Source organism: Eublepharis macularius, chromosome 10 (assembly GCF_028583425.1).
Source record: "Eublepharis macularius isolate TG4126 chromosome 10, MPM_Emac_v1.0, whole genome shotgun sequence".
Lineage (NCBI taxonomy): Eukaryota > Metazoa > Chordata > Lepidosauria > Squamata > Eublepharidae > Eublepharis > Eublepharis macularius.
The window spans coordinates 27,499,224-27,518,651 of record NC_072799.1 but is presented as its reverse complement, the minus strand read 5'-3'; the positions used below and the strand labels follow the sequence as shown (position 1 = coordinate 27,518,651).

The following is a 19,428-nucleotide window of genomic DNA, read 5'->3' as shown; positions in this document are numbered from 1 at the left end:
GGAATCAAGTAAGGCACCAGCCTGCAGGAGAGGAGAAGTGGTCTGCCTGAGGACCTGAACAAAGCCTGCCTAGGCCAGGTCTGCTGGCAAGCCCCCCCCCCCACTCCCACCGCTCGGCCAGGCTGCGCCGATGGATTGGCTGGGCTGTTTGAGCCCATTAGCTCCTGTGCTGTACATGGAGACTGCTGGGAGCCACCTGGGCCAGAACAGCACAGTGGCCACCCTGACCCAGGCCCTGCAGCTCGCAAACTGTGCCCCTTGATGAATCAGGAGGGTTGGGTATCCTTTAAGAGATGTTAAGGTCGTGTCATCCATTGGAATCTTGCTGGGATTGAATGGTTTTTTCCCCTGAATTGGAGTTATATTCTAATACTTTCATTGGTAATACGTAGGGTAACTAACTTTATTAAATTAGACCAATTTAATATTTGGTGGTCATTACAAACAAGGTTGTGGTGTAACATATGCCAGGCATATTTTTAATTAGCATGTCATTAATTTTATGCCATTTTTTGATAGATTCACTGTATTCTGAGAGGTCCCTTACATTCATTAATGCTAGATGCAGATTTAGTGGAAGTTTTAATTTTGTATTATCTATGACTATCGTTATTCAGCTGACTACTGACAAAGACTTTGTTGTCAAATGTATCTGGTCTGTGTGAAGCTTGTGCATTTGGTGATTTTTTTAATGCATATTTACAGTATTTTGGGGTCATTTTTATTTTTTTAATCATCAAACTGCATTTCTTTTGTCCAGATTGCTCTGCGTATTCGTTTCAGAACAGTTGGCCCTTTGACCTTTTCCTATTTTGTGTATTTGTTAATAGTTTTCTTTTACTTCCACCTTTTTTGTTTTTCTTCTTTTGGAAGTGGCTACAGGTTTCAGTTCCCACTTTTTTGTGTTACTCCTTCAGAGAGTACACACTCAACAGAAAGCTGAAGCTAACCTTGATACATGTTTACAAATATATGTGTGTTGTATTCATGCTTTGTATTTTTCTGTGCACATGTATAAAATATTTTTGATGTAACCTAAACTGTACAATGTGTGAAGAGCCACAAAGTCTGTATATATACACTATAACAATAGAATAGGCTTCCTAGGACTTGTTCGCCTTATCAGGTACATCCTTCTTGATTTGGAAGGATGGTATCATGATTTGGGCCCATGGCACCTTTAACTAGTGATGTGAAGTATGGCAGACAGGATTTAGCCTCTGCACCACCACCCATCTCCAGACAAAGCAGGTCATAAGGACACTAGCCCTGACATGGATGGCCCAGGCTAGGCTGAACTCAGGATTGGCCCTGGTTAGTACTTGGATGAGAGACCACCAGCAAAGTAAAGGGTTGCAACACAGAGGCAGGCAGTGGCAGACCACCTCTATAAGTCTCTGATCTTGAAAACCCAAGCTGTGGTCACCAACTTGACAGCCCTTTCTACCACCACTAGCCTCATCAGCCCCAAAGCTTCTTTGCACTAGAACTGGATGGGAGATTCTCTTGGACTCTTTTAAAAACTTCCAGACCAGGTTTGATGCTGGTCATTGCAATGAGAAGACCTGGTTGTGCCAAGCTATGGCCTGCTTTCACCTTACTCCCTCTTTGCCTTTGCTTTGCCCAGCTTTGAACCACACAGGAGTGGAAGCCGATGGAGGCCTTAGCATTGAAGAAAATGATACCTTAGGCTTGAAAATGTCAGTGAGGGAAGATACCAGATTGTACAGTTGGCTTTCAGTCCACTGCTGACTCCTGGGGATTTCATTGGGATGATTTGATCACAGTCACACTATATTTTTGGCTGCCATTGATCTATGAAGTCTTTGTGACCATCTTAGTTTGGGGAGGGGGGGACAATGCTATTTCTGCAGCCTTATGCCAACCTGTTAACAATATGTATCTTGCTTGTTCTCTGCTTACGGCAAAATTAATTTCCTACACTACTTTTAAATGGGCCAATAAAACTCATATTTTGTATATTGCTAACTTTCCCCAGTTGAGTTTGTGTCTTTGGGTGATCTTTTTATTTTAAATATGATTGTGACTCCTACAGCCTCTCCGTTGAGGTAAATTCGTCTGCCCCCCCCCCATTATGATTAAAGTTTAGCAAAGCTTTTTCTCAGCATTTTCCTTTTAAAATGCAGTTAGTCAAACATTATAGCTCATAAGAACTTCAAAAATTGAATATGTTTTGGCACAGGTATAGCAAGTCTGCATATTCATGCAGCACGAGATTCCCCACGACCACCACCATCACAGTTCACAGGCTAACTTTTGAATCTTTGAAAGATGGTTTGTTGAATGTGGAGAGTAGTTTTGTAGTTGGGTGGCAAAGTGTGTGTGTGTTCTGGTTCACATGTGATGCTCTTCACACAATCTACGAAGGCACATGTGAGCTTAATACTTCTATTTGTGCCTTACCACATGCAAACCATATTTCACTGAACAGTAGGAACCACGTCTTTGGGCAGCATTATAAATTGCTGTGACCTGTGTTTAATAATTACCTGAACTCAGTCAAACAACTTTAGTCTGGGGTTCCAAAAAAGTATCCAGTCATAGAACTGTAGTCAGACCCTCAAACCAGAACAGCCCTTGAGGTATGGGCTTCACCACTTGTTTCCCCAGTGGTAGGCCATATTAAGAGTATTTGAGCCACCACATATTTGTTGTCTCTGTGAAAAGAATGGTAATCCATGCTCTTGCTGAAGCATGTGGCACCAATAAGTTTCAGGACCAGGGCTGTCAGGTTTTTGGCCCACTGAAACACCCATAAATTTCAGTGAAATGAGAAAATAATCCTTTTTATGTGTACTAAATTTTTCCCTTCATCCCTTTGCTTCTACAGATGGAGAATTGTAGCTTATAAAATATGATCCTTCTTATCTTTGGTACAGATAATGTCTAGCTTCTTATTTTTAACAATGTGCATTGTTCATGGAGGCTTAAGTTGATGTTATAAGTATATTTACAGTTTTGGTGCTGAGGCAGAAATAGAAAGCTAATATCCCTGTTGATTGAGCTTTGATTGAGTTATAATGTGAAGATGCCTGAAATCTAGTTTTTATTTCATTGCGAGGTCGGAGCTTCAGAACTCATCAAAGCTATAGATAACAACGAAGAAAGGAACTAGCCTTGCCTTACAGGAAGTGTAGAGAACAAGCATCTTGGCCATAAATATGAAACTTCTTTTTCTGTTTTGGGCTGGGTATACCTGTTGTCCTACCTATGTGGGAGGGCCTTCCTTTTTCATACCTGGCTTACCTTTCAAGGCTTGCTTAATGGCATGGAATGGATACCTTGCACTCTACCTCCAGCACACTTGGTGAACTCTCTGTGGAAGGAGGTTCCTCATGTAGAAACTGCAGTGGACATAAACAGCCCTTATAAGATCTGGCTGAGAGATGCTTCTCATGTTAGTATTTGGGTGCACTCTTGAGTAACATTCATAGATGTGCATCTGGTAATACTTAGAGAACTTTCTCCATGCTATTATGAAGTCTCACATTTTATAAGTTTTGATTTAAGGAAGTATTGGAAAATTCTGTTATTCAAATGTGAGTTTTTAGCGCTTCTTTCCGCAGAGGGTCAAATTAGATTTACTCTGTCCATGGGTCTGACCTGTGGACACCAATGCCATTTTAGAGCAGGTGCCTCAAAGGTCTGATCCTGATGAGGCATGCAACACTGTGGGACCAGATGATCTTGCAGTTTTAAGTGACATTTTGCTGATTTGGTGAAAGGTGCAGGCGAAGAAACAAGATCACCTAGTCCTACCGTGTTGCTGGCCCAATGAGGATGAGGACCTCAAGGCTTTTTTAAATAGCTGAGTTCAGCTCTAAAATGACATGAACCTCTACAGATTCAACCCATTGATGCAATAATATCTAGTTTGGCCCCAAGCTCGTTGTTTATTAAGTGCAGTTTTTGTGTACTGTGACTTGAGAGAAGCTGCAAAAATGAGCTGACTTCATAGCTTGAACTATGTTACCACTCAGTAGCCACTCAGTCAGACATCTGTGTCAGAGGCAAATACATACATCACCTCTGGTCATTTCTTTAATATGTGTTTCCCCTTTTTTTGTCCCTGACAGTTATCCTGCTGTATGCGACTTCTTACAGCAAAATAACTTATTATCTATACTCCGAGCTCATGAAGCCCAGGATGCCGGGTGAGTGTTTTTTCCTTGCTTTTTAAATAAATGATGTTCCTGCATGTTGCCTTCTGTACATTTCCTCCATCTGCGAAGATGAAACATACTGTTTTTCAGTATCCTTAAAATGAAAATGGGCATGGTCCTAGTGTTCTGAGATTGTTGGTTAGATTTTCATGTTATGTCTTTGGTGGAAGAGTATTCTTTGGGGCATGTTGACATACTCTGATGTTCTAGTCCTGCAACAAACAAATATGTTTTTAAAAAATGAGAGATATGTGCTCTTTCAAATAGCACACCATGCTGTGGCTTGTACTAACCATTGTTTAAGCTCCAAACCATGTTTTGCATTCTACATGCACACTCAAGCAATGTTTTTATGTGCTTTGTCATGTTAGCCCTGAGAATCTCCAGATGCTGTTCCAAACCAGTCTGGCCTTACTTGACCCTTAGCAGGCCCTTTACAACAGAGGGATAGAATAGACCAAGAATTGCCTGTTAAGAGATTTGCAGCTTGTTCCTGGCAGAGCTAAGCTGCAGGTGCATTATTTCTTTACCCAAAACTACATTTCACAGTGTTTGTCTTCCTTCTGCCATATTTTCTGTGTCATCCTGTATCTCATACTCAGTATGTGAAAGTTTTTTTTATTCATTTAATAATTGTTAACGATTGTTCTTGTCCCATCATCTGTCTTTGCTTTTGTTTTAGGAACCTTTTTAAAAGTTGTGAGGCACAGAAAGTGGCAGGAATGTGTATGAAGACAAGGCTGTGGACAGAGAAGTGAGGAAGAGAGGATGCTTAGGGAACCCCTAGAGTGGTTTCATTTTCCACCAACTCTAGAACCCATTACGGTAGCCAGGCAGCCTCCATAGGCAGAGCAATGACCCAACCAACACTTTGCGCACTGTAGTTTGCAAACTTTCTTCAAACCATGACAGGAGCTGAGATAGAGGCCAGACAAGCCTCTATGAAAGTATCAGCACTCCTTACATATACACTGATGCATCCTGAAATATACTATGGTGACAAAGCACGTTCCTAAAATGAGAGTTGGCCTACCCCAGCCATCTCTTCCCTAGTGATCTTAAGTGTCTACCTAGCGAACAAAACATATTACGCATATGTTTGGATACACTCCCCCTATTCTAGCACTCAGTCCTGTCACTCAATAATTTTACTAAGCTTGTGCGCAAATTGTATGATGCTTTTGAGTAGTTTTCATACTTGTGTGCAAGAAGAGTAGGTTTATCTGATCCTGATATGCAGGGCTCTTTGGAGAAATGCAACAATTGCTTGGAACAGGAATACCTTTTCTACGTACTGAAACACACTCTGTGCTCTCAGATTTACTCAGGCTAACAGCTATACTGCCAATTAATTTTTGTTGGTTTAAGTGTTTGTGTGTAGACAGATGGGGAAAATACAAAGTTTCTTTGGGTTCACAAAAAATGAGAACCATAAATTATTTAGATCTTCCAGATTCAGTAAATAATTTAAAACCATATCACCATGTTTTCATTATACAACGGCTCATTATGCCACACATTTAGTATGTTTGCCAGATTTCCAGTTTTTGTTAGAGTATTCTCATAGGACTCCTCCTCCTCTGTTAGTTCTCATTCATGTAGACAACTTTCATGTAGTGTTGTTATGGAGAGAGGAATTTCTTTTTCTGAAATTCACTTATTTGGATAAATAACAAATCATAAAGCCTCTTACTCCCTTTTTTCTTTTAAAAGAGGGGTTTCTCGTTCATTTATATTTGTAGAGAAATTGATGCACCCTTTTATAATTTCATCCCTTGCAGTTGTTTTATGTTACACACCCCAGAGTGGTGCTCTAGCAGTTTGAACATGATTGAACATTCTGCCATACAGAAAAATATCTCAAGGAAATGTTGGTTTTTGTGTGACTTTTAAGATTTTCCCTAATATACTAGGTTTCTATGATGTATTGAGCAATGTTCAATCATATATACCCTTACCTTCAATGTGAAGTGGTACAGCCCATCCTCAGGTTTGCTACCTCATTAAGAATTAAGTTTATGTATTCTTGAATAGTATGATCCTCAAGAAATTCGGAGCAATATACGTGGAAAACTCCCTGGTAAAAGGATGGGGGAAAGATACAACAAATTGCAGCTACTCCAAAGGTACCCTGGGCAAAATAATATTGGTACAGAGTTGCAAAATAAAAAGATACTTGGTGCATTAGGCCCAAACGTCCCGTTTTGGGATCTGTGGGATTTTCACTTGTATAGTATGACTCTTCCTCTCCCCCCCCCTCTCTGAACAGTTCTGCCACCCTCCAACCACTACTGTTGCATTGGAAACTTCCTTTGAAACTTTGGTGAATTTCAGAGTTGTTTACAGTATGATGAAGCAGGCTGTTGCTTTGTTGTGTGTGTGTGTTTTTTAACTTTCCAGAGACTCACAACTGATCATACAGTTGTCTAAACTGCTGCCAGCATTTGTTCTAAATATGGCTGCAGGTGTCTTTTCCAATGAATTCAAAAGCTTTGTAAAACAAATCCAGTATCCTTAGTGAGGTTATTCAACAACTTCAGCTCAAGTTTTTTTTCCACTGGTGGTTTTCTATAAGCGAAATATCTATACAAAATACCAGTTTGTGGTTACTCTAGATGTGGTTCTTTTTCACTTTACTGGAAAGATTTTGAGAGACTTTGTATTAGAAAGGAAATTAAAATGATGTGTTTCATTATTATTATTTCATTATTACTCTAGGGTTTTTCAGTGTGGGAGAATTCCAGTGTGTCTCCTCCTGCCCCTTTTTTTGCTTCCAATATTCTGGGCCTTTTTATTTTTGCTGCTGATTGACTAAATATCTACCAGCTGTGACTGTAACCTATTCTCATCACAACCATACATAGAACATTTTAGTAGGCATTTATCCAATTGCTCTCCAGACTGCTCTAGAACTGACATCCTTTTTGTAAGCATTTCCACTCAAGAGTGAGAAAATTTGAATTGTTTTGTATTCTGTACTGTCTTGTACAGTTCAAGAAACACAGTTATTCCTTTTAATGGATAATTTTAGGGATACTTAACTTCTTTTCCACCCCTCAATGAAACACAAGTTGTTTATAAAATTTTGCAGGAAGAGTAGTCTATGGTATCAATAGCTGCAAAACGCACAGCTGCACATGCGCATTCTTTCATCCTCATACATTGGTATGAGTTCCCTCCTTCTTTCCCTCTTCCTTGTCCTTAAATAGCAGAAATGGTCCCAGAGGCATTTTTAAAATTCAAAAGTAACTATTTTATTTATTTTAGAGGGGAAAGGTCAGGTAAAATCAAGGGTTGAAAATTTCTGAGGTAATTCAACATAGAAATCTCTGAGGTAAAATCAGCACATGCACAGACTTTAGTTCTTATGCTCTTCACAGATACTTAAATTCTTATGTTTAGAGGCTTTTGTTCCCATGTTTTCCCCAAACACTCTAATACATTTTCTTTTAGTATTCTTGTGTCTCTTTTGGGGTTAAGATGCTGGTATCCACTTTCTAGTACCCCAAACCCCTTCTCCTCAAACACCAGTGCTTTCCAGTTTTTTACTGACTCTTAAGGTCTCCAAAAGGTAGTTTCCAACCACACCCAACCAGGGATCTCTTCACTCTCCAGAGCTACCTCCCCATTTGACTGGGTAGGGAAAGTCTCTTCTCCTTAGAACTATCCCCTTTCTTTGGCCCCGAATGGGAGTCTGCACCTACTTCCCAAACTTCCTTGCCAACTTTTTCCCAGTTGGTGTTAAACTGTGTTATGTTAGATCAATATAGGTAGCCGTGTTAGTTCACTTGTAGCAGTAGAAAAGAGCAAGAGTGCAGTGGCACCTATAAGTCTAACAAAATTTGTGGTAGGGTATGTGCTTTCATGAGACACTGAAGAAGTGATCTGTGACTCACGAAAGCTCATATCCTACTACAAATGTTGTTAGTCTTATAGATCCTACTGGACTCTTGCTCTTTTCTACTGCTTTCCATTAGGACTCCATCTCTCAACTGTTCACACTTAATTCCTCTCAGCTAGAGCTAAAAACTGACCTTCTTTGCAGCTCATGCTACCTAATCAAATTCCTTAGAGTAGCCTGTCACTCAAAGCTTTCTATGTCTGTGAGGGATTAACCCTTAACAGTCCTTCAACTGTTTGTACAACACATCCAGGCTTTTAAAAAACGCAGTCCTTCACAATTGGATTGCTGGAGCATTTTCTATCCAATATCCAAATTAAGACTATTATTTGCACTTCTGTCCATTAACCGTAACCTGCTTTGGGCCTGCTTTAAGTCTGTGATGTATCTAACGTGCATTCCACTCAAACATCATTGGCATAATAATTGTGAAGCCTTACTACTTGGTGAATTGTATCCTTTGACTATAATTGAGCATATAGTTACACACATGCAAGCCTCTGCAAAATCCATATAACATCACAACTGTGTACTGGATTGTTCCTTTATCTACAACTTAACCAGGTATCCTGTAGCATATCCATAACAAGGTCTAAATTAATACTACCATGTGAGAAATTAATGATACTAATAATATTACTTATGCAATTTGTCATAGGTACCGTATGTACAGGAAAAGCCAGACAACAGGCTTCCCTTCGTTAATTACAATTTTTTCAGCACCAAACTATCTAGATGTATACAATAACAAAGGTAAGAGCACTTCCCCCACTACAAACAAATTCACTTTAACTCACTTTTCTCTTTTTGCATTGTTTTACCAACATTGGCTTTTTAATCTCTTAACTCATGGCTGACTATTATCACACCATCTAGATTGAATAATTTATACTGTGTTTGGATCAACCAATTTTAGTTGACAACACTGAGTTCGCTGTTGTTATGACTGCATCTAATGTTTCTCTTGGTTAGGCATGTGTGTGTTGTATGTATTCTTAACTGATTATTCTTAACTGATTTACCAAAGGGAACTAGCCATTTCTAAGTGCAGCTCAGCATTTATGAGAATTTTTATTGATCTCAGACTCAGTCAACACCTCACAGTGTCTATGTAAAACATTTTTTAGCTTCAGTTTGGTGTCATTCATCCGATTCTTCATCTGAGCATGTGACTATAGAATTTGCAGTACTTTTACATGTTACTATGATTGTCTGAAATTTAGAGAATACTGGATGAAATGTATGAATATCCCAAAATGATTCCACTGTAAAAGTTGTCTGTCATTGAGAATGTCAAAATTGCTTGTGTTTGCCTATCAAGCAAGGGGCATAACATCAGTGAATACAAGGTTCTTCGGGAATTTCCAATGTTTACATGTGGATGTCAACATTCACCATTTTTAGATAATCATTATATATTGTACTAACATCATCTGTATGTGTATTGTACATATGCTGTTCTTATGATCTTGAGAAGGCTGAGGAACAGAGATCCAGAGCCAAATCCTCCATTAATTAGAGTAACTGTTCAGCTATGATGTTCATCTTCCCAAACTAACTATTATCCAGTTTAATGGCTATACAAATTGGTAAATGGAATTAAAAAGATTAATAAGAAAGTATGTGTTAAGCTTTCTGAGAACTGCCACTTCTGGTATCTTGAATAGCTCAAATTGTAATTCATCAATTCGTTTAAACAAAGTTTCTGCAAATTATGTTAGATAATTATGTTTTGATAAGGAAGGAAATGTGGATTCAGAACTGTGCTTGGATTGGAGTTTAATCTCTGCTCAGCCATGGATTCTTTGGCAAAGTCACTGCATTTGGGCCTCTTCCCATCTGCATGAAAATGTTCATGAACTACTAATGCAGACATATAAAACTTGAGCTTGTGGCTGAAATGTGCTTCCCGTTTGTCTCTTAGGAATCTATAGGCTAAAGAATGTTCATAAACAAAGACCACTGACATTTTCTTGCAGCTAGTTTATTATTGTATGCACATTTTTTTTATCATGACTCTCAGATGAATGTGTGGATAGATTCTACTGAAAAACTTTGCAGTGGTGGGGATGTGATTGACGTGGAGGTCTTGTTTTAAATCTGTGATTCTTTCACACATACAAGAGCTAGTGTATAGTGGTTAGAGCATTAGTCTAGGATTGGGGAAACCCAGGATCAAATCCAAGATACCCATTAGGTGACCAGTTAGGTCCTTCAGGCTAACGTACCTCACAGGGTGATTGTGAGATAGATGAGAAAAGAACTGCATACACCACCCTGAGCTCCTTGAAGGAAATATGGGATAAAAATGCTAAAGATTGGTAGATTAATACTTGATGTTGTGTTTGTCAAACGATAAACATGCAACTGCAGACCACATTCAGATCTACAAAGGCTCGCAGTTTTCAACTTTGTTTTCAGTTGTTCAGAATGTATGCACCCACAAAGGGAGATTGAGGAGGCAATCGTAGGTCAACTCAGAAGTCCCATTTCATTCAATGGAACTTACTCATAGAAAGTATTCCTAGGATTGCAGCCAGAATTGTGTAGACAATACGGTACTGCCATCTGCCAGTGGAAGTTATTATGGAGCCACTGTAAGTTGTACAGTTTGTACAGCTGATGTCATGACAGAGACCCAGAAGAAACATACGGCTTTTCCACTGACATGCTTCCAGTGATGGGTTTCCAAAGCAACAAACGGAATATACAATCAGTTAACCCACAGCACCTATCAGAAACCTTTCTGCTCAATCTTCAACAGAGTTAACCCCTTTTAAGACCATTAAAGTCAATGGACTGGTTATTACACAGTCCACCTGCTTAGGATTGTTCTGTTAGTCTACAATTGTGGATAAGTAAAATTAACATAGACAGGATGTATACTGGTCAGTACAGTTTCTACTTAGCTACAGGTTTTGTTCCTGCTACAGTACTAGAAGCAATTGGATCACAACATTGCATTTTAAATTAGTAATTATTAATCTATGGACTAATACCTTCCCCCCCACCCCAGAAGGTTTAGTGGGAAGCCTAATTATCTTTCATACAGTATTTGAAAATGGCAGGATTTAAATATGAGCTTTAATGGCACAAGAACATTCCAAGAATACGTGGGCCAAGCTTTATTCTTCCCATCAGTGGCTTAAAATTTTTGTAGTTTGTTCTTTTCACATTGATGAGTTATAAAACATTTTTCTCATCTGCTTTTCCAATAAAAACCAAGGTAGCTCTTTTCCTAGCCTTTAAAATAAAGGGAGTTTTGTGGAAAACATTTTAAAATTGGTTGTTTCAAAGTTGCTTGTATTTGAGTGTCGTATCAGAGGTATGAATTATTAACATGCTATAAGTTGGAGCAGCTTTTAGATGTCTCTGAATGAATTATTTATTTCATCACTTCATAGTTTTAAATCCTAAAAACATTCATATTTTTTAGCCAACTGTTATTTCAGAGGGATTTTTACAGACTTTTTCCTAGGGCTGCTTTTCAAAAGGTTCCCATTAGCTTCCATAAATTATAAGTAATAGATTTTAATGTTTTGAGCCATGATGAGAGAACCCTCTCAACTTTACCAGTTAGTGGATTTTAGGGCCTCCATGTATAAATATCTAATTAAAATACCTTTTTTAAAAAAAACATTTTGGCATTTCCCTTGGTGACAATTGGTTTTATTAATCAACATACATTGAATTGCATTTTTGCCATTTTTATTTTGCTATTCCTCCAAGAACTGAGACTAGCTTATATATGGTTGTTCACCACCCACCCACGTCCTTGTGAGGTAGCTTAGGCTGAGTTACAATGACTGACCCATGGTCACCCAACGAGCTTCATAACTGGATGGGGACTTCATCCTGGATGTCTTTAATCACGGGCTTGTACTTTCAATAACGGCAACATACTGGCTTTTTTCAAGCTCTAAATATGAAAGAAAAGTCATCATAAATGGTTGTGAGGAAATACCAAGGCCATTTACTGAAATTACTGGCAACGTTACTGCTGGTTTAGAATCATGGGCCCTTTTTGCCATTTCAAGAAAACAACATTCCTGCGTCCTAAAATATCATCATTTTAAAGGCAGGGTCGACTTTAAATAAAAAGCATATGTTCGGTTCTTCTCATTTCACCTCTCACCTGTGGAACATCCTCTAAATAAACGCAGCAGAAATCTTGGTAGTTCACACTGTGCTTCTTCTTACTGTGCCATGACTATTTCTGTCTTCCTTGAATAAAGGCAAGTAATCATAAAGGTATAATGAAAAGGTAGTACTTCAACAAATACTTAGCCACACAGAAGTTTAGCAACACTTTTACCATTGCAACTAAATGTGTATCTGGTGAAATTGTGGGGGGTTTCCTGTAGGAAGGGGCCATTAACTGTTGTTAAACTGATTAGTAGACTGAGTTTATGTATGATATGTGGCCTTATAGTTGCCCGGTTACGCTTTTAATAGTTTTAGCTAATGATTTTGCGATGAAATAGCATAGGTGACATTTATGAAATTTCCTGCTACCCTTCTGTAACCTTTTGCAAAGAAATTATAGGATGTACTTTTACATCTGTTTTAGGCTAATGATTCATCCACTCTTCTGCTATCTGTTTTGATTGACAACAGATTTCAAACTCAGCTATCTGCAGATCTGATGGTCTTTTCAGACTTTTTACCATTGATCCTTAAATGAGAATTCTAGGGTCTGTACTAGAGATGGGCATGAACCAGAAAAAAAGCAAACCATGCAGTTCGTGGTTCATCACGTTTCATGAACCTGCCCCAGTTCTCAAATCGGTTCATTTTGGTTTGTGAAGATGTCACTTCCGTGCCAGCAAATCACCACTTCCAGGTCAGCAGAAGGTCACTTCCGGGTCAGCAGAAGGTCTGCAGGAAGTCCATCCCCTGTTGTCTAGGATACTGATTGATCGGCGCTAGGCTGTCTGCAGTGATGAACTGGAAAACGAACCAGCCTAAAGTTCGTGGCAGTTTGTCAGAAATGGGATCTGACGAACCACTGGTTCACGAACCACGAATAAGCCTGGTTCATCATGAATTTTGGTTCGTGCCCATCTCTAGTCTGGACCAAACATTTTATCTGCAAAATATGTGTTTTGCTGCAGAGATATGGCACATTCACATCAAAGGGGAAGCATAGCATCATGATGTTGTTGGACAAGGGTTGGGAAGATCCAGGTTCAAATTATCATGCAGGCATGTGGCACATCAGGTAGCCCCCCTGTTACCCCACTACAATAAGATATGTGCACAGATAGAAAAAAATCCTACATCCTGTTTAAATATAAGTTATGTTGATGAAGTTCTGCTGTTATTTCCACAGAATCGGGATAAGTAGTTCTGGGTTTATGCGAAATGTGACCCTAACGGCAGAAATCGTGGGGCTTTGACTTTTGAGTTTATAATCTTTCACACCTTTCTAACAAGAGACCAGTTTAGCTTCAGATTTCTATATTTTCTGTTTTATTTGGTTTGAAGTAGTCACACTGCTGGCCAGACACTTCCCTCATGCCACTGTTTGGTAAAAAATAGCAACTTTACTAGCATAGCTGGGATGGGTTTGGACTTTGGTTTATTTTATTTATCCGGAAACATATTTAGTGTATTTCTGAGATCCTAAGATACAGAAACAAAAGTGTATGTTCATGTAAAGGGAAGTATGTATTTATTTTATTTATTAAAATGTTTAAGGAAACCAAATTATGCTGAGCTGGCACAGCATTTAGGATCTTCCAACCTTTGAAAGCTTCCTACACAGACTGGGGGCTTGACGACCACCAGTTTTTTTACATGGACTCAGTGAGTCAGGCCAAGGGAAGAATGATCAGTGCTGCCCCTGGGTATTTTTCTCTAAGAAACGCGTGTCAAGGTCTTGGAGAGAGAAGAGGCTGTAGTGAGCTGTAGTGTGGACCCACACCCTCCCTCCATAGGCATTTTACAAAGTTCAGTAGTTTTGTCCCCATCATCCTTTGTATACAGCTAGCTCAAGATGCCGGAGGAACGGGCTGTGAGCATTTCCATTTCTAAAACATCTTCTGAGGTTTGTCTGCCTGTCAGTCATGAGTTTTGTTGCCGATACACCAGCCAGAATGAAGGGTCCTGCCCCAAATGAATGCTAAAGCTTTCATTTCTCTTTCTTTTGTAGCTGCAGTATTGAAATATGAGAACAACGTTATGAATATCAGACAATTTAACTGCTCTCCTCATCCATACTGGCTTCCAAATTTCATGGATGTTTTTACCTGGTCTTTGCCATTTGTTGGTGAGAAAGGTATGTCGGATAATTTCTTCGTTGTGGACAATGAGGGAAGGCACCAGCATTGAAAGATGCTTAATGTCTGGGCACCACAGATCTCCTGGCTCACTGGAAGTGTTTCATAAGTTTTACCTGAATATAATATTTATTATTGGTAAAGAATACAGTCCTATCTGTATATTCTCTACTTTTGTTTCTGACCTTCTCTTGGTAACAGTAATTTAAAGAACGCTTTTATGATAGAACCGTATAATTTATGGGAAGTTGGATGAATGAAAACCAATTACACCATATTTTTTTAAGGCCTTTTTAATAGCAGTCCCTTATGCCAGCGCTTCCAAAAACAGGGCCTTTGATAGCAGACCTTTTTTGGGACATGGTAATATGAAATCTGTGCATAAAAACATCATAGCACAGTTAACTTTACTTTAAAGTAAATGGCAAGGCAGAAGATTATGGTAAGAACTGGGAATCCTCAATATACACTATTATAATTCTTTCACACAAGGAGCAACAGATTTTAAACTTTCCTAACAATCAAGTCCTGCAGACAATCGTAATCCTGGTCGCAGATCTTATTTCTGCATATTGTGCATCCTCCCTACCCCCTTACTCATATCCTTGCCACTTTGCAAGGAATGCAATAAAATAATGGTTTTGTAGAACTTAGTGCTGGGTTTTTTTGTGTCAAATTTCTTACTGGCATAGTGAATTTAACATTAATCCTTATTGAAATATTTCAACATGTTTCAACTAGAGAAAACATTACACTCTTTGTTGTTCCTTCATCAACTTCTCTGGCTATTTTATTTGGAAAATAATCAATTGTAGCCTTTTCCCTAAACTTTGAAACAGTAGCAGCTTTAGAAGCGCCTTCTGTTTCTAGACATTGTTTAGTTTTTACTCATCTTTCTACCAATTATAGCTTAGTATTGCACAACTATGATTTCTAGGGTCTGTTTCATGTGCTATGTCTTTTAAAGTGTGTACATCTATTTTAATTGTATACATGAAAATATAATGTATGAATGTAAGAAACACATACTTGAAAACACTTATACCAGTATGCTTAGCCTTGAGCCAGATCATCTGTGGCTTCCAGTATAATATATACAAGGTAGCAAGCATTGGCTTTCACTGTGTGATATATGAAACTGTCCTAAAATGTCAGACCCACTGTCCTTTGTCTTTGGGAGCACCCCCTCCCCCGCCACCAGTGTGCTCAGAATACCCTACAGCTCAATTAGACATAAGAATAGTTTGGAAATTGCCTTAGGCTGACCTCTGAGTTCAATAAAGAAACCAAACATACTGTTTTTTCAGCAAAAATCAAAAGTAGAGTATTGGCCTTAAAAAGATGCTGTCAACTTGTATTAGCAAGTGTTAGGTTTAGGTTATTTTACAGGGAAATAAAGACATTTTAGAAATGCCTTCTTTCCCAGTTTAGACATTACTGAGCTAAACTATCTTTTTGCAATTTGCATTACCTAACTGAATATGAAGTTGCCTTATACTGAGCCTGATCACTGGTCTGTCTAGCTCAATATAGTCTACTCTTCAAGGTATTAGCAGGGAAGGGTCGTTGTCAGTGCTGGCTACTTGAAACCCTTTTTAACCAGAGATGCCAGAGAGTAAAACTTCTGAAGAAAAAGCTGGTGCTCTACCACTTTCCCATGATCGCAGCCTTGAGAGAAAAGGAGTCAGTGGCAAGACTTCAGTGGGAGCCTGAAGAGTAGCATTCAGCTTAAGCTGCATGTCGCTGCCTAGAGACTTAGATGGCTTCAGATAGCACAGCACCAGCCATAAATTCTAAGCCAGCCAGATACTCAAGCCCTGCCCCTAAAGCAGAGTTCATGCTAACTAGTTTGTGCCCTTTTTGCTCTGGTCCTTTAAGCAAAAGAGCCCTGTGGCACAGAGTGGTAAGCTACAGTACTGCAGCCCAAGCTCTGCTCACGACCTGAGTTCAATTCTGGCAGAAGCCGGGTTCAGGTAGCCATTTCAAGGTTGACTCAGCCTTCTGTCCTTCCGAGGTCGGTAAAATGAGTACCCAGTTTCCTGGGGGTAAAGTGTAGATGACTGGGGAAGGCAATGGCAAACCACCCCATAACAAAAAGTCTGCCAAGAAAACGTCATTTTGCAACATCCCTCCTCCCCCCTTATGGGTCAGTAATGACTCGGTGCTTACACAGGGGAATACCTTTAAGCAATCTGAGGACAACAGTCCCCCAGATCATATGCTAGGATGGCAACCTCCCGAATCTTCTTCTTGTCCTATTCCTCTACTCCTACTGCCTTTGGGAAGAAGAACTTGCTGGACCTTTCCCTCTCCCAGCAGCAAGGAAATGGCTTCAGCTCTCCTGACTCCCTCAAAAGGCCTTTGGTACATCCTTTATATAAGGCCCCCTAACTGAGATCCTTCCTGTTCAGGCCAAATTACTTTTGGTTGGCCTGGATTACTTCTGTTGGGTCCGGCGTTTACCCTGACTGGTTTCCCTGGAACTATGGGATGTAGTGTACTACACTGAATAATGAGCTTCTGATAAGAATTTTACTTTTATATAAAGATACTGAATCAGAAGGATTAATGTATTTAAAAACAAGAGTTTTAATTTACCATTTGACAGTAAACAGCATCAGTCATCCCTTATTACCGCACAAGAACCTGACTTTCACTCTCTCCATATCCTTATGTATTATAGTAAGCATCTTTGCTGTAGATATTCTGTGTGCTTTTTTATGCTGTGGCCATTTTTGAACCCTGCAGTCCCCACACGGGACCCCTTGGAGTTTATCCAGCTCTCATCTCTGCCATTTGATTTTCCTTCTAGTGACAGAAATGCTGGTCAACGTGCTAAACATTTGCTCAGACGATGAACTTGGAACGGAGGAAGATGGTTTTGATGGTAAGAATCATGTGCTTTCTGTTGAAGAGGTTTGCTTTGATTAACATTTGTGCCTGCAAACATAATCTCTTTATTAATCTTAAAGCAAATCTGGGGTGGAGGGTGGGATCTGAGAGAAGCTCTCTGGAGCATAGTTAAGTTCTTCGAAGCTGCCAGAACCAGTTCTCTTACTAGGCTTTGATTATGCATGCTTATGCATGGTGTGTAAAGAGAGAATGAAAAAAAAAGTCTGCTCTTTTGCTCCTCTTCAGACCAAAATGGCAAAACAGCTTGTCACATAATTTGTTCCTCATATTAAATCTTCTCCATGTGTTTCAAAATAGTTGTGTATGGAAGGCCAGGCTGTGTAAAAGTGATGCTGCTGATCATTTATATGAATATAATGTTAAGGGGACTTGGGTCAAACAAATATCTGGTGTGGCTCTGATTCTCTGTTTAACATAAACAGCTTAAAACTCAAGTTAAGCAAGAATGTTCAGTTACTGTGGAAAGGACTTCCTTCCAGAAACGGAAGAGAACAGTGGTCTAGCCCTATGCAGTAATGCAGGTTCATCCACACATTAGCATTCCTTTAGCAAGCAGCGTGACCCAAGTCACTCTGCTTAAAACTGAAAATTGTCACAAGCTTTATTTAATCTGACTTGGAGGCAAAATTCCTTTCTGACAGTCCAAAAGCAGCCTTCCAACATATGGAAATAAATCATTGCAACATGTGAAGATGGCCACTAACTTAGCTTGTTTTAACTATTCTATGCATTTGTGCCAGCTGGGGTTATCAGTGGCTATTAGTTGTGACAGGTAAAAATGGGGCCTCTGTTTTGAGAAGCACTCTGTAGATAAGAATAGACATCTCTATCATGCCCCGCTTGTGAGCTTCCAAGGAACATCAGGCTGGCTGTTTTAGGAGACCAAAGTATTAGGAGCAGGCAGACGGTGAGTCTGATCCAGCAAGACAGTCTTGCATTCTCTCTTCACTGGGGTTGAAATCAGCAAAACTTTTCACTTGCCAAATCTAAAGGCTGGTGCTCCTTAGAGCTACAGAATAAATATATTTAAAATGTTGAGACATTTTGATTTTAATTTGTGTCTAAGGATGAAACTAGGTGATACCTGCACATACAGGTTTGTAAAAACCCCTTCAGGAAGGTACAGTTTGAAGGACACAAGTGGTGCTTAATCCTTCCCCACCCAGTTATTCTCATGCTATTCCACCCACCCCGCCTCCAGCTTTTAGACTCATGTTTATTCTTCTCCAATTACAAAAAGATGTTCTCTGGATATTTGGTACAGAGTTGTTGTTGTTTTCTCACGACAGTTATGAAGTAGCAGTTAATTAAACTTGTGCTTGAGGTTCTTCTCTGAGAGAGAATATACCTTTAACCCCTAATAAATCCAGAGATCTTGAATACACAAAGCAAATAGAATAATAAATTTCAACTATTTTTCAGGCTTATTTAGAAGTGAGTCAACAAATATTGGGCTGGCTTACAAGCTAGACATTCTTTATCATCATCAGCAATCTCCAATTCTCCAAGCTTGCTAAGGGCTTGAAAGGGAGGTAACATCATCTCTGTTGTACTGGAAGATTGAGAAGATAAGTCATAGCCAGAATACCTTCTAAACAGCGCAAGAAATCCCTGCTGTTTCTTAAATCTCTTTGGATCACTGACCAGGGATCTGTGTAGTGAGGAACACATGCTCCTATTCCCTGGTTGAGTGACTTTGTGGAGACTTGGGTTGAGAGGGGATAGAGTTGAATCTATAAACTGACACTTGTTCATTGCTCTTCTGAGGAAGAGAAGATAAGTGATTTTTTTTTTAGCATGCCATGTTTGATATAGTTCTTCTCAACATGCATATATTGCATTAACTGGATGGGTTTGATTAGGTTATTGCCTAGAACTTCAGAAGTCTTTTAAAATGACTTGGTCATTATTGAAAGCTGTACTGTTCTAATGTTAAAAAAATGGGTTATATTGGACTCTGTTATTTTAAAGAGTAGCTCAGCTGATTCAAGAGTCCAACTCCAGGCTTTGTGTCTTGAATAATTTTCTGCGTTTTTATTAATGAAAAGTTTCGGAAGTGGAGCAAAATATATAAAACTCTTTTAGAAGCCCTATGTGTGTCTGTCTACTAATAATTTTTTACAATTTTTGAACAAAAATCATTCACTAA

The 19,428-nt window shown here is 39.2% G+C and overlaps 1 protein-coding gene across 6 annotated transcripts in view; it reads left to right on the top strand.

The window, feature by feature from the left end:
* PPP3CA (protein phosphatase 3 catalytic subunit alpha) overlaps positions 1–19,428 on the top strand; it is a 233,395-nt gene that overhangs the window by 191,196 nt on the left and 22,771 nt on the right. For all 6 annotated transcript variants that reach the window (XM_054989910.1, XM_054989911.1, XM_054989912.1 and 3 more), the window contains 4 exons: positions 4,098–4,175; positions 8,744–8,838; positions 14,240–14,365; positions 17,179–17,253. In XM_054989910.1, coding sequence (XP_054845885.1) covers positions 4,098–4,175; positions 8,744–8,838; positions 14,240–14,365; positions 17,179–17,253 — 374 coding nt within the window. The remainder of the gene's footprint in view (positions 1–4,097; positions 4,176–8,743; positions 8,839–14,239; positions 14,366–17,178; positions 17,254–19,428) is intronic.